Genomic DNA, 26,160 nt, shown 5'->3' on the forward strand with positions numbered 1-26,160 from the left:
GGGGGGGGGGGAAACCCCGCTGAAGAGAGGTTCAAAGAAAGAAAGTGTCTTAACCTGACAACCGAGAATCAGTTGCAAATTTCAGACTGTATTATTTAACTATATTATTTTACTGATGTACATTTATCTTCAAACACAGAAGTGATGGCATGTCCAAATACCTTAGGATTCAACATAAAGACAATTCCTGCATTTATGAAAGAAACAAGCAAAGTACAGGCAAAACAAGATTTCTATTCACAAATGATTTGCCTTAGTGGGTGTGTCCACATGTTCAGTAATACATTGTAGTTACTGTGCATTAAATTTAGTGCTTGGATAACCAAGTATTAAATCAATGTACAGAAACTGGTACTAATGTGCAGTAGTGCTGGTGCACAGGTTTTTACAGATGCAAACTGTGCAGTATCCTAATACTACTGTGCAGTAGCATATGAGCATGGGTTTTACTCAGCACACTACTGCGCAGTGTTATTAGGCTACTGTACAGTTAACATTTCGTGTAGATACACCCACAGTGCAGCAGTCTACTATTCAAACTTTTATACATTTTACCTAGTGTTTTCATCTCTCATTGTCAGGGAGCATAATTTTATATATTTCTAAGCTGAAAAAAGTGATTAAAGTCAGAGTCACGTGAATTCTGCTTTTCATCATATAAACCTTAGTTGTTTGATTTTTTTTTTTTATTTACATGGGGCTTGAGCCTGCTCATATAACTGAATTAACAAAGGCTCTTCACACAAGAAAGGGCCAGACCTCCACTGATAAACATTGATAAAGGATTAATTTCATTTTGATTAAAATTCTGCTGCATGTTCTATGTTTTGACATTCTAAAAAGTCTTCACTGTGTAATGTAGATTATGTTAAAAGTAAAATATCCTTTGTAAAATTGTAAAACACTTATATATATGCTTAGAGAGCAAAAGAAACAAATATATATAATATAAATATATATTGCATAGTGATAATGAGCTACAGTTGAACGTCTACACTACAAACAAGTGTATTCTAGCCATATTGATAATTTAAGAGTAAACAAGAAGGCATATTATTATGCAAACTTATCTACAGATTCAATTGTCCGCTTACATTATTCCTAAAAGAATGACTACGAATTGGGTCTTCTGCTGCTAAAGAAATGCTGCTCAGCATGATGAAGACAAGGATGAGATTGGTAAAAATATGGTGGTTGATAAGTCTGTGGCATCCTACTCGAATTCTGAAAAAGAGACACAAAAATACATCATGTATAAATGAAATATGGGAGGTAAGGTCAACATACATCAGATTCCTTTGAAAAGAACTGAGGTAATCCAAAACTAGACTTAGATTTTGCTCTCAGTTAAGGCCAAAGTAAATGACGAGGAACTGCTTTGATTTAAAACAATGCAAATGAGTACAGAATCTGGGCTACAGACTTTGAGTGCCTATACACATGTGGGGGCGCTGCTCTGACGCACTGTAATTACAGTTCATCAAAGCAGACTTGATTAATCAAACCTGCTGGCATGTGCTAATTAGTGCACTCTAGTTGCCTCCACATCTCATGTATTCAGCATCCCTGCACTTCAAAATGTCAGTGGGGGCACTTTAATTAAAGCTTGTGGAATACAAGCCAGTCTGAACATATGTGATACTGAATACACATGACTCTGTAGGCTCTTTAATTAGATCAGTTCTCGGAGCTGTTCTAATTAAAGCATTCCCTCCCACCCCTGAAGCATGTATAAAGACAGCCTTAAAGACTGGGATTTTCAAGGGAATCCAAGGAAATTAACCTGCCAACATTCTTCGATTTTTAATAGGATGCAAGTGCCTAATTCAGTGGATCTCAACCTTTGGAAATGCTAAGTGCCCTTCTTTAGATTCAAGCAGTCCTCAGAAAATGTCAACTTTTAGCTTTCACTTGGGGTTTGGGTTTTTTTTTTTTTGATTAACGAAAAATCATAGAGCAATTCTTCTGTTGCAAAGAACTCAGAAAGACCACAACCGATCCAAATGTTTCAGACACCATGGATTTCTATTTGGTATCTATGGCTGCATCAACACAGGCACGGCTAGTTGTTTCCCCAGGAAGAAGAAGGGAACATGGTGCCACACACAATCTGGGATGTGTCAGGTTACCTCAGGTAGGGTAGGGGAGGCTGGAGCCAGAAACAGTGCTGGCCCCAGAAGTCTTGCGTGGGTCCCTGGGAACCTTGTGGGGCTGCAGCCATGGCACTCCTGCAGCTGGAAGCCTGACCAGCCGCTGGATCATGGCTCTGGCAGGCTAGGCTCTGGTTTTGGGAGGTGCATACAGCAACCACATGTGTTGCCCTTTATTTTTTCCATTTGGGTGTTTTTGACCCTAGAAATCTCCTGGGGGCAGCATGGGTAACGCCACTCAGTTTATTTTGTGAATTGTAGGTGTTTGCATGCCTAACAGTGCTAATATTGAATGACACCCTGGAACACTCTTACAAGCATCTCACAGCACCCCAACTAGTGCCCTGATTGAGAATCACTGGACTAAGTCCTCTAGGTTCTTTTAAAAATCCTAGTATTTCATCCTAATGTGCCCATGTGCAGAGGGCCATGCTGAGGAAGTAAAGTGCCACATTTAGGACTTAATTAGTAATTTTAGGATCAGAGCCTAATTCAGCTCTTGAATTCCCAAATTGCCTTGGTGGGAGCCTGATTGAGTTCAGTGTCTCAGTTATACATTCAGGGTTTTCTCTATGCTGTGCAAGTCAATGCTGAGCAGAGACAGCCAAGAAAGCTCTACATAAATTAGATCTTGAATAGCAGTATAACCACAACAGTGTAGTGCTTCACCCAGACTAATTAGCCTGGCTGAGATGACAGCCTCCAAATGGTCACTGCTTCCACTGACTAATGAAATAGATTTCTTCACTACTGCACAGAGCTGGAACTATCCCTAGAATTGAAAAATTCCATTTTCCAATTCCCTAAAATCATCCAGCTTTCATTGTTTTTATTTCTCATTTCTTTTATTTCTCTTTGCCTTTTACAGTCAGTTTGAACATTGAATATTGCCACCATTCAAAGAGTACTGTATTCTTTCTCCTTATCCCTTATCTTCTTTCCTCCTCTTTCAGTATTACTCCACCAATAGGTCAAAGTAATGCTTTTTGTGTCATATATATTATCTGAATTTTGAGTTCTCTCTGGGTCAGGTCTTCAGTTGGCATAAATCAACGCAGGTCTTTGTTGCTTCCCACAGGAATTTTGTTAGTTAATCCATAACATAATACAAATATCTTACACTGAAATAATTCTCATTTTACCCTCATGCCTAATATTAAAAGATAAGTATTATATTGAAGACACACCACACATTAAGTCACGTTATTCAGAAACTGAATGATCAGCTTGTAGGACACCCCCAACCCACACACACACACACACACACACACACTAAATATTGACTTTGATGAAGGTTTTGCAGAAGGGTGTATTTAAGCAAATTAATTTAATTATTAATTAGGGTCTAATTCTTCTCCTAATTAAGTCAATGGGATCCCTGCTCTTTACTTCCACGAGAGTAGACTGATTCCCCAGTGATGAAACCCCAAGGTGCTATTTATGAAGGTGATATTTACGGATTGGTGCTGCTGAATATGAAAAAGGCACTCCCTTCAGGAATTGGTGTTATCTTCTCTTTCATATTCAGTTCCGATATTCTTCGGGGCCGTGGGCCAGCTGGTACCTCTGGTTCTTCTTCCTCCTCTTCCTCCTCTTCACCTACTTTAAATTAAACAATTTTTTTACTATAAAAAACAAAGTTTTTGTTTGTTACAGTATAAAGTTATTGCTTGTATTAGCACATACATACACATAATAGAAGGTCTTAAAATCTATTAAGCAATATACAGACATTTCTATGATTATGTTAGACAATTGCTTTAATTACAGTCAAGGGACTCTGTTAAGAGATTTTTAAAGACAGCCATTTATATATCTCGATTATCTCCAATTGAAAGTCAGTGAAGGGATTCCAAGTTCTTGTCACATTTTCTTATAGCAAAGCTTTCACATTGCAACCCCTATCAGGTAATACCTAGTAACACCTGCCAATTCTGCTAACACTCCAGACTAAGATTTTGACCATACAAATTGAACAGCTATAACCAATCATAATGTCTTGTGACTGAAGACACAAGCCCTTCTTAGGGCTCGCATTGACAATACTGTCCGCAAACCTTGAAGGGGTTTCAACATCAAAAAAGAACTGACTGTAAATCTATGTAAGAAAGATGAGTGCGATGTCTTGGGCTTACAAGAGATGCACGGAGGGCCTCATAATAACTGTCTTTCAATGTGTGAAATGACTATGGTGATTGAAAGACTACACAAGCAATTTGGAAGCACCATAGTTGTTAAAACTGGAATGGTCATAATTTCTACAGCAAAGGCTGAAGAAAATAACAGTGAAATCCTGACTGTCGAACTCAACAGAATCACAATCACTTCAGTCTACAAACCACCTCACATGAGTTTCACCTTTACAGATACACCAGGGATCACTCAAAATAAACCACAGTTGATCACTGGTGACTTTAACAGCCATAGCAAGCAATGGGGCTACAAAGAAACCAATAAAGATAGCAAAGCAGTAGAAGCTTGGTCAGATGCCTACCAGATAAATTTGTTCCATGACCAAGCTACCTAAATCATTCAACAGCAGCCACTGGAAACAAGAATACAACTCAGACCTTATATTCACCAACAACACCATTGCTGGGCTAAGTAATAAAGCTAAGACCCTACCCCACATTCCTAGCAATTGACTAATTCAGATCAAAGCTTCAGTAATGCCTATAGCAGTGCCATTCTGCCAATGTTTCAACCTTAAAAAAACAAACTGGAAAGGCCTTTCAGAATACCTTGATGCCACAGTCAAAACCATCAAAACATTGCCTGAGAAAACTGACCAATCCATAAAAGTTGTGGAGAAATCTGCAAGAAAGAACATTCCATTGGGCTGCTGCCTCAATTACAACCCTGGCCTCACTCCACAGCCACTGGCCTGTATGAAGTCTACAGTTGTTTTTGTAAACTCTACTGCTAGGGGCAAGAAACTCATGTTGGCCATCACAGAAGAATGCAGGAAATCTTTGCAGTCAACTGATATTATGCATAATAGTAAAAAGGCATGGGCGACAATACATAAACTAAATGTCAAGCCACAAAAGGTAGATCAACATCATAATGTTATTGTTAATCAAATTGTTCGCGAGATGCTTCTCAATGGAGAAAGCCCCCAAACCAAAACCAAACAAAAACCCCTCAGACTAGGAAGGTGCAAGTACCCCAAAGACCTGGGTTTTTACAAGCCCCTTCTTAATGACAGAGCTGAATGCTGGTATTAACACACTGAAGACTAGGAAAGCAGCCAGCCTTGACAACATCCTTACCAAACAAATCAATCAGTTTGGACCATGGACTTCTGAATGGCTTCTCTAACTATAGAACTCACGTACAGTCAGCCAAAAAATTCCAAAGATATGGCAACAGGGTAGGTAGTGCCACTTCTGAAGTCAGGAAAAGATCCATCTGACTCAAAGAGCTTCAGACCTATCTCTCTGCTATGCTACACATACAAATTATATGAATGACTGATACTGAACCAGCTTGCCCCATACATGGGTAAAGACTTAATCCTTGAAAACAGTGGCTTTCACCCTGAAAAATGAACAATGAGGCCAGTTGTTCAATATAACTCATCTTGTCGAAGATGGTTTTGAAAGAGGCCAAATCACTGGAGCTACATTTGTAGACCTAATAGCTGCCTATGATACAGTTAACCACCAATGACTCCTCCACAAGACCCTGGAAATGACAAAAAATGTACACCTGACAGAGGTCATACAAACCCTGCTCAAAAACAGATGCTTTTTTGTCAAACTGGATGAGAAGTAAAGCATATGGAGGTGACAGATCAATGGCCTCCCCCAAGGAAGCATACTTGCACCACTGTTATATAACATCTATACGAATGACCAACTAATCGATTTAGAAACAAAATGTTTCATCTATGTAAATGATATGTTCACAATAGCCCAAAATACTGGCTTTGACCATGTTGAAAAATCCCTAAGCAAGGAACTTATGGCTTAACCTCATACTACACTGAAAACTAACCCAGTGAAAACACAAGTATGTGCCTTGCATCTGAAAAACCACAAGGCCAACCACCAGCTCAATATTACATGGTCTGGGATCGCACTTTCCCACTGTCCAAATCCAATTTACCTTGGAGTCACTCTCGATTGAACCCTCTCATGCAAAGAACACATCATGAAGACAAAAGCAAAGCTGAATATTTGGAACAACATTGTATATACGTTCACCAGCTCGAAATGGGGAGCTAGCCCCTCAACCATCCAAACCACTGCTCTGGCTCTCAGCTTCTCCTCTGCTGAGTGTGCATGCCCTGTATGGGAGAGATCCATACACGTTAAGCACCTTGACCCTGTATGATAGCTGCTGATGTATATCAGGATGCCTGAAGCCTATCAGCCTAAGGTGTGTACCTGCTGGCTGGCTTCACTCCACCTGACATCAGAAGAGCAGTCAGCAGCAGCACAGAATGATCAAGACAAACTGAAGATGAGAGAGACCTCCTATACAACCATCCCACAGCACACAAATGCCTGAAGTCACACAGGAGCTGCCTCATCAGCACCCAATCTCTTGATGCCACACCCAAGGAGACACAACTATACATGTGAGGCCACTTAACAAGTTTTGTTGAGCTGTCGAGGGCTGCTTGGGTAGTCCAACCCCTTGACAGCTGGCACCAGAGGAGTGCAGCAGGGACAAGGGCTCAAGGGCCCAGTGACAGAAACAGATCAATTGGAGCTAGTCCCTTGGAGCCAGATCCGACACAATGGACCTAGGCTAGAAGGACTAGCCAGATTAAAGGGCTGGAGGACAAGTAGGCTGAGGCCCCAGTACAGGGAACAACATCCATATAACACCTGCGAGGCATGGGGCATGGTAAAGGTGAGGTTTAGAGCCAAGCAATCAGCCCATAAGGCTTGAGGTGCCCCAAGAGGCACAGTACTAATGAGAGATCTGGCTGAGGGCTCAAGAACCAACGAGTTCTGGTGAGGTTCAGCAGACTGGAGCCACACAAAGGCCCAAGGGTAGCCTCCCAATTTATTTTACCAACAAGACATGGCACGTGAGACAAGAGGGTGCCCTCAGGGCGTCATTGGCATGGGCGCAGAGCCTCCAGGGGCATGACAGTCACTCCTGGGGACACTGCCCCATGACATACATATATGCTATCCAAATGGACTACAGAAAAAGCTCTAACATTGCATTCCATTGGCTAATTTAACCAACTGTGTCAGAAGGTACAAACTTTATTGATTTTAAAGAAACTGTATAAGCATAGAGCAACGGTATATTTGACGTATTTCAACAAACAGACATAAACATGTCTCTTGCCTGCATACCTGGTACATCACAAGGTGGATAAGGATCTTTATCTTCATCTTCTCCTTCTCCATATTCAGCAATCGTTACCTATGATAATGGCAGAGACATAGGGGCTGAGTACAGACAGTCAAAAAGCCAGAGGCTGAATCAATTCAGTCTTTGCAGGTTAATCTAAACTGCAGAGATTAAACTGAGAAACAACTAGAAATACATTTATTTTTGATTCAGAAAATGCAGCCACATGCCTGTAGTGGCTTAGGCCAGAGGCCAGGGGGCACTAGAGCATGCCTCTCTGGCATGTAGCCAGCATGGGCAGTGTGTTCACTTCCTCTTCCTGCTGCCCCCAAGGTCTCTGGGATTTGCAGTCCAGACTTACACCACAGGACTCACCAGGTTTGCTCATCACTTCCTCTTCTTGCTTCCAGGTGCCTCTGGGACTCCGGTTTAACACCCCTTCCTGGTGCCAGACCCCAGCTAGAGTTTGCCTGGGTCCCTGCCTCCCCTACCTCCCCAACCCTTCTCTGCTGGACCAGATAGCCCAGCCCAGGGCTGGAAAGCATGCTGGGATGCTGCTGGGGGACTGTGATTTAACTTGAACCAGGAAAGGGTCTGGGACAGAAGTTTCATAAACTGGTTTGATCCAAATCAGTAAAGTCTGCTACTACCTTCAACTGGGTTTATCTTAAACCAGTTTCAGCCATTTGGAAACTGATTTATGTGCCCTGAGCTTCTGTTCTGTTACAGGTTTATACCAGTTTCTGATGACTTGAACCAGTTTATGTATAACTTCTGTCCCTAGAGACATTACAGATATGCATTTGGTTGAAGCAAATGTCAAACTGAAGCCAAGTATTCAGTGCCAAGGAAGTCAGGCATATGCTTACAACTAGAGTGTTTCAAGATTCAGAGTGGCTCTTATGAGACTGGAAGTAGAGAAGGGAGACAGCTGATTTCTTAAAGTCTGTTTAAAATAAGTTCATGTATTTTTATTGTGGTTATACACTTATGGATCTGTAGACTGAAACTGAGATAAAACCAACAGGCACCTGTAGAAATTGCATGGGGTGGTTTAATATTACTATATACTACCACAGTCCAGATGACTCTTTTAGCAGGAAATTCACAACGTGCCTAAGTTAATGCTGAAATGTGCCAAAGTTAACTTATTCCATGCTCTGAAACTCCTCACCCAGGGAGTCTGTAGGGGTTTGAGTGCTAGATGCTAGGAACTGCAAGCTTCTGTGTGGGCACGTAAGGCCTTTGAGGGGCACTAAAACATCCTTAGATGAATGGCAGCTTCTGACAGAGATGTAGAGAGCTCCTTCAGGGCCTGGGCAGAACAGAGTTGGAGTAAAGTGACAAGAGCCAGAAGCATAATGGTAGGGTTTGTGCCCTGGGCAGCCATGGTGTCTGGCTGGTCCAGGACTCATGGGGGCAGAGGCAAGAGGACTCTAGAGTCCAAGTAGCTGTGGGTTTCAGCTGTGCAGGGGATAGAGTCAGGGTTGCTCTAAGGTCCCAGCAGGTAGGGAGGAAGGTGCCCTCCAGCCAAGAAGTTAAGCCTGTTGCCTGTCCTGCCACAGGTGCCATTGAATGCTATGTTGAGTGTCAATATAACCCCCTAATTCAGTGGCAGGGATGGGTGCTTATAAGCACTTATCACCTTCTCCCATTATAAACAGTTGGAGCCAGTAGCTGTCAGAGTAGCAGCACAGCCACATCTGTTCTGGTACTCCCTTGCCCCCACTCTGGTGCCCCTCCTTAATCAGCACCTGGGGCTTGTGCCCCCTCACCTATCTCCATTATACTACTAGTTCCTGTATACCAGATATTGCTTCAGGTGTACAGGCTGAGCACAGAAAGTTTCCTTTCTCATCCAGGGGAAAAACCATCACGTAGGCAACAATATGGAACTGAAAAAGAAATTCAATAGGGTGCTGACAGACATAGAAAAAACCCCCAAAACAGCGCTTTACCAGGAGAATAGCATCAGTTTGACCCAGCTCCCCAACATCTCGCGCACTTCAGCAGGGCTTTTTGACACTTTGAGCTATTCAATCAGCTATTAGATAAAAGCACCAAAAGCCCTGCTGATGCATGAGCTATACAGAAGCTGGGTGAGCCAAGTCAAACTGGGCATGTGCTGTGCTTGATGTGGGGGTGCACTGAACTAAGTAAAGCTCCGTTTTGTTTTGTTTTTTCCCCGTATGTGTAAGTACCCACAATGCATTTCTGAGCTGATTTAGTGGACACAACAGAACCACTCTGTAACAAAATAAAAATATATCTAATAAAATAAACACCTTACTATCCTTGGACTTCTTCTGGTCACCTTCCGATTTGTCACCTTTTTTATTTTCCAGACTCTCTTTTCTACAAAAAACAAAAACAAATAAACCTGATCATGTAAAGACTGAAGGACTAGAAAAAGGAAGCTTTTTAATTGCTGCCACCCATTCTTCTGAGAGAAGAGATCATGCCTACAGAAATACAGGTACTCAGTTTGAAGTGGCATTTACAGAAGACATGACATATGAGCCACAAAATTAATAAAGCTTGCTTCATCACAATGTCCAGATCATTTCACAGATTTTCATTTTAAATATAAATCCAGAAGATGATCCCTAAAAATATAATGCATTATCCTTAGCCCATTACTAGTGGGTAAATTGTGCTCTTGGATACAATCCTATTGACTTCCACAGGACTAACGTGACTTTGAAGGGAGACTTTTTCTTGCATATATAAAGCTTGTAGAGCTGGTTCAAATGGGAGTTGCACACATACCTCTAGGGATACATACTTGTTCTAACTGCACAGTAAATCCTATTTTTCCCAGCATTTCAATATCAACTGGATTATGACCATCTTAAGTAACTTCATCTTTCCAATTTTTTGGCCAACTTCAAACTAAAATTACATCATCTTGGTATTAATTTAAAGGGTATGGTATGCTCTTTCCTTTTTTCTAATTCTGAACTCTTTGTAGCTGTTTCCATGAATCAATATAAACTGTTTATGAATCAATACATTACAAAACAGGAGAATCCTGCACTCCCATCAAATGTGTCAGCATTCATTTACCTGGCATTCTTTTTCCTCTCCTTTTCTTCTGCTTCTTCTTTCTGAGCTGTATTCAGACTTTCAGCATCTGCCAAGTTATCCACAGCAATGGCCAAGAAGACATTTAGCAAGATATCTATTTCAAAACTGTTGTTAGGGCATTGTGCAGTACAACTTTGTGTTTAGTTTATTCCTTATCACTATGAAAAACAACAATGTGAGAGGCATGAAACTTATGCTTCCAAGCTAAATGCAGAGATTTACAAACCAGATGTGTTGCTCGTAACAGCATTTACTTTACTGGACCAAATTCAACTTCAGTATAACTTAATAGTAGGCAACTGTATCGTATTAATGATACATAAGATCCACTGATTCTACTGCAATAAAATATGAAGCACACTACTTAAAAAAAAATAGACATTTCTTAAAAGTGAATTTAAAAAAATAAATAAATGTTTACATTGGCCTGGATAAGTTTCAAACCTTACATGCTGTCATTCAGATACTAGTTCAAGTACTTTAAAAAATGAATTCTTACACTTCAGTATTTACTTTATGTGCTGCATTTCAGGCCAAGTCCAGTACTTCACATTGTAACAGTGAAGTATAAATTTCAAATAGAAATACCATAAATGTGTAATGTAAGGAATCTAATATTTGGTCCTGTTTATTGGCTCTTAGTTTCAGGAACTAACTAGCCACCTGGCTGAGCTGTAACTTAGTGAACAAAAGAGTTTGCTTGCTGAGGACAAAAATGGGTCCTAGGAAGGTAAACCCTTTTGTGGCACTATTCTCAAACAGCTCCACATTCCTAAGAATCAATTCCAGATGGTTGGGGCTCACTAATAGGACATACATGCCTCAATACTACCAGAGATGCCTCAGCGACTGAAAAGAAGGGATGAGAAATCACTGGTATGGAGAACCGGATATTTCCATGTATCTTGGAAGGGAGAGTAACCAACATAAAATTACTATGCAGAACAAGGTTGCTTTCCCATCGGGGCGGGGGGTGGGGATTCTGGTCCTTTTTAGTGTGGTGGGAAGAGATGCTTAGGGAGTTGGCAAGTGCCTTGTTAGGAAGGACAGAACAGGAGGAAACATCTATTTACCAAGTCTGTAATATCCAGAATGAACTTGCTGGGTCTCAGAAATTACATCCATTATACAGAAATCATGTATAAGTGTCATCATAATTCAGTCCCCTTTAATCTCTAGCCCATGGTTGTGGTCAAAAGCTGTTGCACTGAATGCCATTGTCATTTGGCAAAGTGAAAGGATACAGTTACCACAAATGAAGAGGATAATGAAGTATATGCAGACTATCATGCCTGATGATGATGGACCACCATAAGCCATAATGCCATCATACATAACAGCATTCCAGTCTTCACCAGTTAGAATCTACAAAGCAAATACATTATTAGTAACTAGTGACTAATAAAAGAGGATTATGAATGCTCCATCCACAACATATTTAGCATTTTCTTTTTATACAAAATAATTAACTGACCATTTTACTTGGGAGGGTTGATGTGTTATAATAGCATGCTTATTATTATTACTGGAAGCTCAGGTTTATATCTACCAATTTTTATTTATATTAAACACTGATGCCAGTGAACTGCATTTCTAAAGACCTAATATGGCTTACAAATCTAAGCTTAGGTACACATTTTTAAGAATCTTAGCCACAAACTGTTTCCCGAAAGGTACATAACATCATGTACATATATACTTTGGGCAAGATTTAGAATCTGTTCGAACTGTGTAGAAGTCCTGAAAAAAACATCATGGTGATGGTCTCTATGGCTAAGTACAGACAGTCAAAAAGTCCAAGGCTGAATTGATTCAGTCTTCACAAGTTAGTTTAAGCTGCATAGATTGAACTGAGAAAGAAGTGAACTGACATTCACTTTTGATTCCAGAAATGCAGCCACAAGCCGACAGTGACCCAGGCCAGTAGCTGGGGGGGTGCTAGAGCATGCCTCTCTGCTCTGCTGGAGCAAACAGATTGGGCTACCCCACCCAACATGTGAAGGGGAGTTTGCAAGGTATCCTGAGATGCTGTGGGACAGTGAGTTAATTTGAACCTGGAGGGGATCTGGGACAGAAGTTCAGTAAAACAATTTAACCTAAATCAGATACATCTGATACTACATCCATGCAGGTTTATCTTAAACCGGTTTCAGCTATTTTGAAACTGATTTACGTGCACTGAACTTCTGTTGTGTTACAGACTTGAACTAGTTTCCGATCACTTATACCAGTTTATGTGTAATTTCTGTCCCTAGCCTATGGATAAGTGCAAGAAAGTCACACACACAAATGCCAACAGTCAATCCCCTGACTCTGTGTTCAGGTTCCTAAATTGTCTAGTTTTTAGAGATGCTGGGAATCCAGCAGCAAACTTTGGAGCTTGGAATGAAAATGAGGAGATCTGAGCACCTCTGTAAATCAGACTACTTACTTTACATAGACAAATATGAAAGTGAATGGAGACATTTAGGCAACAAAGTTTTAAAATGGTGAGCTAATTTTTTAAAGGGACCCTTCTGGGTTAGAAAAGATCAAAATATTTTTAGGAAATTTAAGATTAATGGAAATGTTTCCAATCTGAATTTCTTGATATTTAAATTCAGCAGAAAGAGTTATTTGGTTTACTTCAAGCAGTCATCACAGAGCTTCAATGAGGCAACAGGATTCTGACAGAAAACTTACTGGCCAACTCCTAAGATTCCCTTCTGGTAGCACAAAATAAATGTTCCAGTACGGAGCTAATACCTCCAAGCCTGAATGTAAAAATGACTAGAAATTAAACTAAAACTGTCTAGCCTAATTTCAGTGCTCCAGCTGAGACAAATTAAAAAATAGAGAAAAGAATAAAATTTACATTCTAAAAGTCTGTTAGAAGTAACAAATATATATGTGTTAAATTGTACAGAGTTGTTAACCTGACAGTGTTCCTGTAAAGAAATCCAGCTTATTGTGATATTAAGTGATATGATTCACTTAAGTAGGTAATCTGAAAATGTTTCTCAATTTATCCAGACAATAAAATTTAAGTAGCTAAATTTCAGAAATACACACATCTATCATAAAACAATTAATGAACTTACAGGGAAAACATTAATTAAAATAAAATAACTTTCCAACTTTTCAACTAGTCATGCCTTTGATGGACAAAGAAGACTTAATGAAGTAACATGAAAGCTATGCTGCATAGATCGATCAAATAAGATATGAAACAAATGGCACAAATGGTGTAAAATTACTAGAGTATTGAATTTAATGAGCAAAATGTTACTTAAAGTAAATAGAATAGATAGCATTTGTGATTTTTTTTGTAGGAGATAAGTTCACTTAAACAGCTTTGTTGTTTATCAAACGTAAAATGTTTTATAGGGGTGAAAAAAAAGTTACCTGGAATACAGTTAAAAGAGCTTGTGGAAAATTATCGAAGGTGCTCCGTTTTGTTTGAGTTTCATCAAAATTAAATTTGCCTCCAAACAGCTGCATTCCAAGCAATGAGAAGATTATGATGAAGAGGAAAAGCAGAAGCAACAGTGAAGCAATGGACTTCATTGAGTTTAACAAGGATGCTACCAAGTTGCTCAGGGATGTCCAGTGCCTATAAATTAAAATGCGCGTGTTAACACAAAAAAACTGTAAAAGAACAGTGCGTGATGAAATATTACAAAAGAGTTGCTGATCCACCATACAAGTACCCATCAAATTAGTAGCAAGAAAATGAGATAATCTTTAGTCTTACCTTGTTACTTTAAAAATACGTAGAAGACGGACACAGCGAAACACTGAGATTCCAAGAGGTGACATAATTTCCAACTCCACCAATATGGTTTCAACAATGCCACCACAAACAACGAAGCAATCAAAACGATTAAAGAGGGATACAAAATAAGCCTGTAGGCCCAAGCTGTACATTTTTACTAACATTTCACAGGTGAATAAAGCCAGAAGAACTTTGTTGGCAATATCTGGAATAAAACATTAAGAAAATGATATTTTAAATATTTCTCATTTATTTGACATACTTCATTTTTCACTTAGTTTATTGATATTCCATGCTAGATTGCAGCTTTTCAATACAAAGGGAAATAAACACCACTTCCTTTACTTATAACACCATTTTTTCTCCACTTAGCAAGAGGCACGAGACATCTAACTCTCTCCTTTCATCTATAAATTTTACATTATTCCACCTTTTTGTGCTTTTTATCTTGACAATGGCTTGAATAGGGTAGCAAATCTAAAGTTTAATGGCATCACTGTTTAAAAATTTGGCATTGTAGTTTGGCCTCTATACTGTGGAAATATGAGATATTTGATCATTTCCTATATCGTCTCTTTAACCTGGATGTTCTTAAAAGATAACAAATAAACTACCACATTTGCTTCAATATGTGATGACTGTGCTTATAAGATGACCCACCAATAATTAGATTCTATATGTGGAAAATTCATAAATTTGATATAATTTGCCATGTGCAGAATCTAATTATTGGAGGTTTGCCTTAGGTTTGTCCTCTTCCCACAGCTACAATAGGGAAAATAAATCTGGAGGGTCAGGTAGTGCCTTTGCTCCCCCGCCAACTTCTTCCTCTGCAACCTCTCCCCCTTCCTTATTCAGACCCCGCCCTCCCTGAGCACATGGACATGAAGAGCAAATTTGAAAAAACTGACCTTGAAATAAACATATCTTTAGTAATTTGCATATAGTACCCATAGACTTAGTTCACCCAAAATTGATGCATTTTACCTTTTTTTCAAACTAGACAATGTATTTGTGTTTTTGTTGTATGGAAATGTATGACAAGGACCTTTTTTCCACATGGTGATCGGGGGAATAAAAAAATGCTTTCTTGCATTTAAGTAAATGTGGTACAAAAAGGGTAAGTGCAAACATAGCCAATGGGAGTTTTCAGTTATCTGTAATCAAAACAGGAAAAATGGTCTTTGATTGTACCTTGGATCTGGGTCAACCAGTTAGGTTGATTGTAATGCTCTGATGAGATAGTCAATGTGTTTAGAAAGACTAAGACAATAACCAGCCAATAAAATGAGACAGATTTTACTGCAGCTCTACATCTTCTTCGATTGAATCGGTTCCAGCGACGCCAGCGTCGACTAAAAATTGAAGTAAGAAAATCCTGTATTATACTGCAGAAAAATATTACAGCATTTGTGCTTGAATAAGATTTCTATTTGGTGGGAGATCTGAAGGCATATGACTATGTTTGTGAACACATGAGAAGCCATGAAAGAAATATAACGTAGACAGTAGCAGCACCACAATGATGGTATTTGTCCTACCTAACCCAATATCCCAGTGCCTAGGACACTCACATTACATCATGGCATTTCTAGATGTAAACAGGGGCCCAAGCATATTTAATCTGAGGTAAAGGTGAGCCTAAGAGGCAGCTTCAGAGCACTATTCAGACAAGGTTTACTGAAGAAATCAGCAATATTACAACATTAAAACACATCATCTCTAATTTTGGGTTCAACTAAGGCAGGAAGAATCATGCTCTGGCAAGGCTGCTAGCCTGGCACTCATGAGTTCTGGGTACTCTGCTAAGTGTCAGACCTCCTCTGAAATCATGGACAAGCCACTTAAATCTTCCCTGCCTCACTTACCTTTGGTGGGAGAGGCAAAGAAACAGAGTAGATATATGAAGAATATTATTTTTATGAAGCACTCAGATATTATAATAATGGTACCAAATGGTACCAACCGACAAACAAAAACCACAGGTGTAGATCAGGCCTTCAATGGGCTGTAGACATGCTGCGATCACTCTGTCCCCCAACACTCTTGCCTTCTCAGGAAGGAATGGGGCCCAGATCAGGCACCATCTTGGCCACCTGAATGGAAATAAACATACCCAGCCAGCCAGTAGGCCCTATAAACCCATCAGGCCTCCCTGAACATGTGCTGCCAAAAAGCAACACATAGAAGTGCCCTTGGCATTGCTGTTTAGTGGTGACTAAGGCAGGGACGGAGGGTCTCTCACTTTATTGTTAGGCTCCTTTTGAACTTAGCATTGCGTTTTTTGGGGAAGAGGGAGAAATTTAGTGTGTTTTATGTGTTGGAAGGATATAGCAAATGGGCTGCAGGTTTGGAAGGGACCTTGGGAGGTAGTGGGGGAGAATTTTACCCCGGGGTAAGGCAGCATGGTAGGGGTGCTTGGGTGTGGAGTGGAGGGAGTAGAGTGAGGTTTCTTGCATCAAGATATTAGTGATAGCTCAGAAGCATGTTTGGGATTGGCAAAAGACTTGCATGCTGGGGGTGGGGCTTGGCAGGGAAGTCGTGGTTGGTGGAGGAAAGAGTTGGAGTTCTCTGGTTTTGGGGTATTGTTTGTTTATTGCAAACTGCTCTGAGCCTTTTGGATAGAGCAAGAAAGAAATCTAACAAATAAGTAAGTAAGCAAACATGTGGGATAGCAAATCTCAGCCTCCTGCACCAAGGGCTTAAAATCTGTGCAAGATTAATATCAGTGGGATCTGGAAACAGCTTCAAAATAAAAAAAATATGAATTTCAGTGTGTGAATCCAGACCTTCTCCATTATGATGTAATGCTTCTTAAAACTGAAATTTACAGGGGGTTACTACTTTTCATTCTAAAAAATTCTATTTTTATTTATATTCTATGATACCTAAATTGCTACAAATAATTAGATAAAAATCTTATAGCCTCTGTACTTATCATGTATACAGTAAAAGCCGCATTATCCAGCACTTTATTAACCAGCACACTCTATTAACCGGCATGCCGGTTGACATCAGTCAACGCAGAGAAAGTGAAACCAGAAGTGGGAATTCCAGTTTCACCGAGTCCCACTTCGGGCCACAGCCCAGGGCAAAGCAGCCTCCATGGGACCCAGCTCCTTGTCCCCTGGCACACTGACACACCAGATGCGGCGGAAGGGGTGTCTTTGCCCAACCAGGCAAAGATGCCTCAGGTAACTGGATTATTTGGTTACCCGGCACCCCCATTCCCCATGGGTGCCAGATAACAGAGCTTTTGCTGTATATTGGAAAAGTTCTAATGGGCCTCAAGTTGAAAATCCAGGATATCACGGTTCATAAAAATAAATAGTCTTGGCAAAACACTCAAGCACTGATTGAATTCCCTTCAGTCACCTTAAACTGGTGTTAATCATTATGGAAAATAGTATTAGTGCATTATGAAAATGTTTCATAGCCTATACCTAATAATAATCATATGAAGAAAAATCCCTTGCACTAAACTAACTTGATACTGTGAATGTTCTTGGCTTGCTAACTTCCTGCTAAACTGCATTATGTTCTTAACAACCATACTTGTACAATATAACCCAAACTTACATAACAGAAGTCAGTAAAAAGAGATGCCCCTAGAGCCTGACTGTGGCTTCATCTAGATGACGCTAACTGTGCAGTTGTTACTGTACAGTTATTTAGTACTTGTATACACAAGTAGTAAATGATACAAGTACTAAATGATTGTGGAGTAATCAGTAGGCCTGTGTGAAGAGGAAAGTATTTGATTTGGATTTGAATTTGGCAGATTCAGAAGACAGTGATTCAATTCAGAGATTTGGAGGATGCGGGTGTGGCAGCACTGGAAGTAGGGGCTATGGCCCGCTGCCACTTGCCTGGCAGTATCTCATGTAGACTCAACCTGTTTGTGGGAGTTGGCAGCACTCACAGAGATAGTCCACTGAACACAATGAAAAGACTTCTGTTGACTTCAGTGACCTTTAATCAGGCCTAAACTCTTACATATTGAGAGTTTTAAAACCAATGACAGAATGGTATAGCTAAATCCCTGTGACAGTCTTTGAAAATACAGCCCAAGGGGTGTGCAATTTTAGGCTCCACATGTAAAGTCATTTACATTTTTCAGTGTTTGCACAATTTTTGTTGCTTTAGTCTAAATAAGCTTTCAAACAAAGTCTCACAGGAAAATAATAGCTGATATTTATCATCTTTGTTAAAATCTTCAGAACTACATGCATACATGCACATACATCTACACACATACACAAAGAAACAGAATAAAGAAAAAGGGGGCATGACATTGAAATGTGATGCTCCGTTATATAGTATCTTCATGTAAAAAAAATTTTTGCACCATTTTCTCTCATTTTGCAGCAAAAGAAATTCTAATATTGTATTTTTTTATTATACTGGACTTCTGTATACAAGCATCAAATGTAGGGTTTTTTTATCTGAAGTGAATCCACATATTGTACATATTCTTAATTACATGAAATGTTCCTGTTTTGAAACTATAAAGCCATGTTTCATAGCGTTAGTAACAGCCCTAAAGAAATATTAAACTCTTAGGGATTGCTTAATTGATATAATTTGCTACAGCTAGCCAAACTATAATATGAGCTCTTTTGCACACAAATAATTTAACTTCATCTGTTCTGAGTTATTTATGAAAAAATGATGGCTTTTACAAAAACTAATCCATAAGCAAGCCACAATTTGCATAGTCCACAACTCTTCGTTAATATAACTGTGGCTTCATAAGCACATTGAATAGGAGGGGTGACAAGATAGAATCCTACCAGCCAACACAGGAGCAAACCTTTAGTGCAATTACCATCTTGAGCCTGTCGCTTAAAAAACCAAAACAATAGGGTCTATCCACATGTGCAAACCAGCAAAATCTCTTAGCCCTTTGCTTCAGAGAGAATACTCCAGTGCTGTCAGTAAAATTATGCAACAAAACCCAAAGCTAAAACTAGTTTCAGTGGGTCAAAAAGCCTGAATGAATCCACATGCTTTTTTGTTAGAACCTTAATTATCTTCTTGATTACCTCTGTTGTTCAGTGAATAATCTGTGTAAAGAATATTAAGGCTGTGGATTGTTGCAGACTGGTTAAGAATATATTTACTATCCACAATTCAATACATGTGCTACATGATTTGTCTCTTGTCATTGTTTTTGTTTAATGACTAAACTAGGCTTTATAAGACTGCATTTTCTGTTTGCAAATTTTATTTTTGGATGATGGGAACAAAGTCAAATAAAAGAATGTTTTTTCAAGGACTGCAACAGAACATCCACCATGAACACACTCAGAATAGTACATATTCTTGCTTCTACTCACGCCTCTTGCTTTCTGCAATCATTCTTGTAAATAAAAACTCATTTACCCGAATGTTTGACTAAGTGACAGAAAGCCACAAATACCAGTGAAATGAATCTGGGAGTTTTATTCCAAAGAATGTTTGTGAATACATTTCTACTGTATTCATCAACCTCTCAGTAACATTTTCACCCAGCCAAATGAAAAACAGTAAATAATAATCACGTGTTGTCATCATGATGTATAGACCATCACAACAAAAAAAGCACTGGAAAACAAAAGGGAAATACTGACCTGAACTTGGATTTTGAGATAGTTTGACTAAAAGAAAAGGAAAACATTTTTAAAAAACAGTCAGAAAAAATAATTTACACAATTCCTTCTCTTTAGTATGATATAAAGGAAAATCAAAATACTGGAATTACTCAAAGTTTGTGCACAAAAATAAAATTTCAACATAAGGCTTCATGAATGCTGAAACACTACTGCTATAGTGTCATTGTTGTTTACTGATCCTTTTGCAAAATCCTCTATGACTATAGGAATTTTACATGAGAAAAAAAGAAATCTCTTCAAATTAAGTCTTGACTCTGTAGGCTAGAAACTACATTTTGTGTAACCTAGTATGGAAGCTGCTTCAAAGTATGAGCACTGCAATAATGAATAATGAAACATGCTGTGTATAAAATGACACCACATTTGTTTTACTACTGTATACTTTAGAGAACAGGTATTCACCAAGAAACAAGTTCTGGATATGCTTTGGAAACCTTCTGGAAGAATGAATAAATGCAATAAATTAAAGTCATTTTCACAATTATTATGATTAGGTTTTGTCTACCAAAAGGTGCAGTATTCAAAAAACAGCTAGAGAATGCTTTACTTTTACCCAGTTTATGAAATAAGGATACTCTGTATCATGCTTCAACTAATGGAAGACACTAATCTTCATTGCATTTCTTAAGTTACTTCTCCCCTCTTTTTTCAGTGTTTTGAGGAAATAATTATAAACCCTTAAACCTGTGCAAATCTAAGGTTCAAATGAATAATCATTAATGAAATATAACTGTATTTACTGTGACTTCAGACTTTCACTATGCTCCAATTTTGTTCAGATAAAATGACTTGGATTTTACATTAAGTGACTAAAAGCCAAAACATTATGCATTAAACAAACCTTGAGTATTTCAAAGAGATAAAGTAGAGAAGAGAATAGGCAGTAGAGAAAACAGGGTCTTTTCAATTCTAGGACATTGGAAATACTTGCACATGTATCTTTGTATACTCACCACAGCTTTCCACAGCATATGGGGTTCTCTCCTTCTCCACTGACATTCTCTGTGTTCACAGACTCAGTTTCACTAGTAGGCATACTTGCTGTTATGAGATATTATAGTTAGTGTTAGATACGCAGCCAAAGCCAATCAGTTACACACGATCTATTTGTATTTCTTGTTAAAAAAACACCTCTACTTTTTTCAGGTTTACCAAGTTCTACTGAAAAAGCTGAAGAATAGCAGCAGGAAGTTACTGTGTGCCAAAATTTTTATTATCCCTCTTTTGATGTCAAAGGTAAATGCACAGGATACAATAATGTACTGAGGTTCCCTCTGCAATTTTAGCAATTAAACATTACTATGGAAATGTACAGTAACACACAGTGAAGGGTAGTTTCATCTAGAAGATGCTATCCTGAAAAAAGGAATACACCCGACCTAGCTTCTGCAATTTCTTCTGTATGATGTATTCCAGCCTCACCTTTGAGGTGATTTTGGAGCCATACGTACCAGAAGAAAGGTCATGTAAAGGGCTCAGAAAACATGCTTACACAATTCCCAGAACTGCAATGAAGGTCCTTTCTTCAAGAGAAGTTATCAGACTCTGATACGTCTACCAGAGGTGAGCACCCTTTATCTTTACTTTCAAATTTTAAAAATGTAAAACATCAAGGCAAAGAACTAGGAAATAATTCCATCTGAGAGTATAAGGAGGTAAGAAACATGGAACACAGTCCAATGGGTAGTAAGAAGAGTTAAGCGGACTTCCAATAACAAAAGGGACTGCTGAGTTCGTTATGTCAATGTGACTTCTGCACATATAGTGTAATAATTAAGAACAGCTAGCTATTGCAGCTAATGGTTTGTTAGGCAAAAACATCAGCATGTTGATCATGGCCACTGATTTCCAACTTAGTAGAGGAAGGACACGCCTGCATGTATCAAAAGAAGTTGGAGAAGCAGGAACAAGGATATTTATCAGTAGTTCCTAGGCCTGAATGGTATTTCTTTGGCTGGTCAAGCTAGCCATTCTTGTTCTTAGCACACAGAACATGAAAGTTTATTCTTGACAACTTGATTTTCATAAATAGGGACAGCATCTACATTGGAAGACAAGAGAATGCTGAAGCCACGTTGAAGCTACTGTAGAATGGCAAGAGCGACTGTCATGTAGATTTCTGCATTTGGTATCTCAGCAAATATTTCTAGAACCATTGTGGACAGTTTGTTTTTGACATTTACTCCTCAAACTAGTGATTCTAACTAAATGCTTTTTTAAGAAAGTACCTTTTTGTGATTTTTTTTTCTACTTGTGACCAGAGCTAGATGAAAGGCTTGGAAGAGAGAAGGACCAGATTCCCATTTGTACCAAGGCTCCTGTCCACCCCTCTGACAAAGTTATAAGCCCCTAACCGGGTATGAGAGTTGGGTCCTTTATTTGTCCAGAGATCACATACAGAATTGATAGTGACATTATAAGCTCCTCCACCTTACTGTCTTTCCAAACTGCCTTAGTCTCAGCTTAGCAAGACCCACCTCCAAGTGGTAAATGGTAGCTCTACTTTGCAGATCCATTCAGATCTAGATTTAATGATGAGACTACCAGCTCTATCAGCTCTATAAGGAGCCAGATCCCCTGCAAGCATTGGCAACAGCTTAGGATTTGGCTCTTCACACATGACATAAACTTACATGGAATGCCACCCTACCTCATTGTAGCATTGCAGAGAAAATAAACAAGATCTAAAATATTCGTGCAGTTGTTAAGAAAAAAAGAAGACAGCCCAGTCAGTAAGCACTGCAAAATCTTCTTTCACACAGTCCCTTTGTTTCAGATTGTTTTTTTAAATTAATGTAATCAATTTATTTCTCCTTATCTTAAAACATATATATGCCTAATAAATGCATGCATAGGCCTCATTTACAAAATCATGTCACTCTGTATAAATCAGACTTGGCATTAGAAAAATGACAAATCAATATGGTAAGTCTTGGATGAAAATTACAGTCTACAATTATAAAACAGATCTAAAGTGATATTATTTTAATGTTCAACGCTAAAGCAAATAAGTAGGAATGATTTCCCAGGCAAAATTCCACTGTAGAATAGATCAGTGTTTAGTCTGGAAAAATCTGTATTGAAGACTGACACTTTGTACAAAGTTTAAGGGGAAAAAATGTTAAACCTCTTTAGGATATTGTTTCCTGGCTTCAAATGAAAAAATTGCCAAGTTTCCTATCCTTGGTAAGTACTGAAATATTTCAGTTGTGCTGTATGACTTTGTAGATAAAAACAATTTTTTATCCATGGGGAAACAAAAAAAACCCAAACCATTTAGCTTCTATGACATGAGCTGATATTCTTGACTAATATTGAATAAATATATTAATTAAATTTAACCTGTTTTAAATAGAAAACCACCAGTCTTTCTTGATGAAAGGTAATAAAACCATAAATGTTTTGAAAAGAAGTCTGAATCTTTAACAACAGCTTGGATTAATATAAAAATAACAAAACAGTATCAGGGCTTCTATTGAGATATTAATCAGTAAGTGTATTTCCCAAAGCTGGCAAAGTTATAGAACACCAGGACAATAGATCAGTTACGACTGCTTCCTATTGCTGATATTCTCTGATGCAGCAAATATCTATTATAGTCCTCCATGTCCACTTCCCCATTATCTAGCCACATTTTCCAGGATTAAGAATATAAAAATATAAGAAGTGTCATGCTGGGTTAGACCAATGGTCCATCTAACCCAGTAGCTCATCTCTGAATGACAAAAGTGGACGCTAGAGGAAAAGCGTTGAACTGGAGAGATCTAGTGTGATCTACTTCCTATCCATTATCCTTCCTGGCATTCATTATTCATCTAGAGATGACAGAGGAATTATATTCAACAACTATCAATAGATCTATTATCCATGAATTTGTCTAGTCCTTTCTGGAACCTGGCTATTCTATCTGCCTCTACCACCTCTTGTGGCAATTAATTTCACAAATTAACAATGCTTTGCATAAAAAATACTTTCTCTTGACAATTTTAAACCTGCCTGCTACTAATTTCAGTGGGTACCTCTAGTTCTAGTATTCTGTGATTTGGTGAACATTTCCCTGTTCACCTGGTCCACACCAACCATTCATAATTTTATAGACCTCTAACACACCTCACCCTCCTCTTTTCAAAACTGAAGCATTCTAGCCTTTTTAGTCTTTTTAGGTAGGGCAATTTTTCCATACCATTGACAACTTTGGCTGCTCTTTTGTGTACCTTTTGTAATTCTACATCTTTTTGAGATGCAGAAACCAGAACTGCACACGGTATTCAAGATGCGGGTACACCACAGATTTGTATAATGACATGGCAATGTTCTCTGTTTTGTTTTCTGTTTCCTTCTTAATGATGCCCAACATTTTAATGCCTTCACTGGTTGTTCTTGCATATTGGGGGCATTTACACAAGATACTTTACTTGAAATTAGAGCTAATTACTGTGTAGTAAGCATCACCATCTACATGTGCAGATGCTTACTGAGCAGTGACCTGCTCTAATCACAAGGAAATATGCTACCTACAAATGCAAGTGGCAAATTTGCTCTCAATTACTTACTGCACAGTAGCACATGTATACACAGCTGACCAGGAGCAAATGTGCTCCCAGCCTGTTGAGCAGCAGAGGGCAGAAGATTGCTCACTGCCTCCGGGAGCTGCCTGCTGCCACACTGGGCTCCACCACTGGAGCCTGAGCAGGGACTATGTCCTCCTGCCCTGGCAGTGGGGAGCTTCCAGCCCCTGCTTCACAATTGGGAAGCAGGGGCTGAGAGATTCTTCGGAGGGCCAGCACTGGGAGATCCTTATCTCCCAGTGCCACAGGGCTGGTGCTGGGAGCTCCCTGCTGAATCTCCCAGCACTGGCCCCAGAATCGCAGAGCAGGAGCTGGGAGTTCCATGCTGCCAGGGCAGGGGGACATTGTCTCTGCCAGGGCTCCAGTGGCAGGGACAATGGGAGCAATGACTTAGGTCTCTACCATACTGCACTATTCTGGGCCTCATACGCTCTGCCCCACTCTCATAGGGGCCTCTAACATTCCACCCACTCTCACCAGGCCTTTCTCACACTGCCCTGTCCTGAGCCACATACACCCTGCCCTGCTCCCTTTGAGCGACTATGTGGGCCATCAGGCGTATCTCTTCACTCCTCAGCCAGCCCTGGTACAGCCTTTTGGGTCTCTCCTGTGACCCTCATCTGAATGGTGGCTGGGCAATTAGCCAAGCTCTGGGCTGACTTTGCCCCTAGCCTCTTACCAGGCCACTTCACCCCTTTCTTGGGCCTACACTCTTCCCCTATGCTGGGGCTCACGGTCTTACACCCCTGCAGGCTCAAGTGCCTCTTAATAGGCATGCCTGGCCTCAACTCTGTTCTCTCACTACAGCCTGGGGTCTTAACACTCCTTTGGGCTCAGGTGCTTCTCTGTAAGCGTGCCTGGCCCCAACTCCTGGGTCTTACGCTGCTATGGGCTCAGGTGCCTCTTACTAGGCATGCCTGGCCCCACTGCTCCCACCAATAACCCACCAAATGGTGGAGGCTGGGGTTAAGGAGCCCCAACCCACCTTTCACCAGGGAGATAACTGGTCTGGCATTTCTTGGGGACTCCCTCACTACAGGAGGTCCCACCAGGCCACCCTTCCCCAGCAGGGTGCAGTTTTCAGTCTTACCCAGGACCAGGAGCCTCCTGCCATCCCCATAGTTCCTGCCCTTACCTCCAAGATGTTCCAGGAGCAGTAGCTCAGCCGAGTAATGTTGCTCTCTCAGCTCAAACTGCTGCCCCAGCACTGAGGGCTGGGCTCTAAAATAGCTAACTTAATCAAGCACCTGTCGGCTGCCTGCTGACCAGCCCTTGAAGTGACAGGCACCCAAAAGGCGCTCTGTCATACTATTAAAGAACTCCACCAGATTAATGAGGTAGGACTTCCCTTTACATCAGGGGTGGGCAATTATTTCAACTGGAGGGCTGCTTAATAAGTTTTGGTGAGCTGTCAAGGGACACAAGGGTAGCCCTGCCCCTTGGCAGGTGCCCCGCCCTCTGGTCACCATGTTGGGACTGGAAGTCCCACCCCTAATCTTTGCCACTGGAAGTCCCTCCCCTTGCCCCCAGAAGTATGTCCTTTGAGGGGACAGGGGGAATTGCCATCTTGGAACCAGAAGAAAAACAAATGGAAATGTGGGGCCCTTGCAGGACAAGACGGGGAATCT

General features: G+C 39.9%; 1 protein-coding gene across 1 annotated transcript in view; it reads right to left on the reverse strand.

The window, feature by feature from the left end:
- CACNA1D (calcium voltage-gated channel subunit alpha1 D) overlaps positions 1-26,160 on the reverse strand; it is a 325,917-nt gene that overhangs the window by 211,154 nt on the left and 88,603 nt on the right. Inside the window, exons 9-19 of the mRNA XM_019504611.1 lie at positions 20,918-21,005; positions 19,923-19,949; positions 15,505-15,665; positions 14,290-14,515; positions 13,941-14,148; positions 11,801-11,921; positions 10,536-10,650; positions 9,755-9,824; positions 7,472-7,541; positions 3,608-3,752; positions 1,095-1,224 (exon numbers count right to left, since the gene is read on the reverse strand). Coding sequence (XP_019360156.1) covers positions 1,095-1,224; positions 3,608-3,752; positions 7,472-7,541; positions 9,755-9,824; positions 10,536-10,650; positions 11,801-11,921; positions 13,941-14,148; positions 14,290-14,515; positions 15,505-15,665; positions 19,923-19,949; positions 20,918-21,005 — 1,361 coding nt within the window. The remainder of the gene's footprint in view (positions 1-1,094; positions 1,225-3,607; positions 3,753-7,471; positions 7,542-9,754; positions 9,825-10,535; positions 10,651-11,800; positions 11,922-13,940; positions 14,149-14,289; positions 14,516-15,504; positions 15,666-19,922; positions 19,950-20,917; positions 21,006-26,160) is intronic.

The sequence above is a fragment of the Gavialis gangeticus genome, unplaced genomic scaffold, assembly GCF_001723915.1.
Source record: "Gavialis gangeticus isolate Ggan-Ray unplaced genomic scaffold, GavGan_comp1, whole genome shotgun sequence".
Classification (NCBI taxonomy): domain Eukaryota; kingdom Metazoa; phylum Chordata; order Crocodylia; family Gavialidae; genus Gavialis; species Gavialis gangeticus.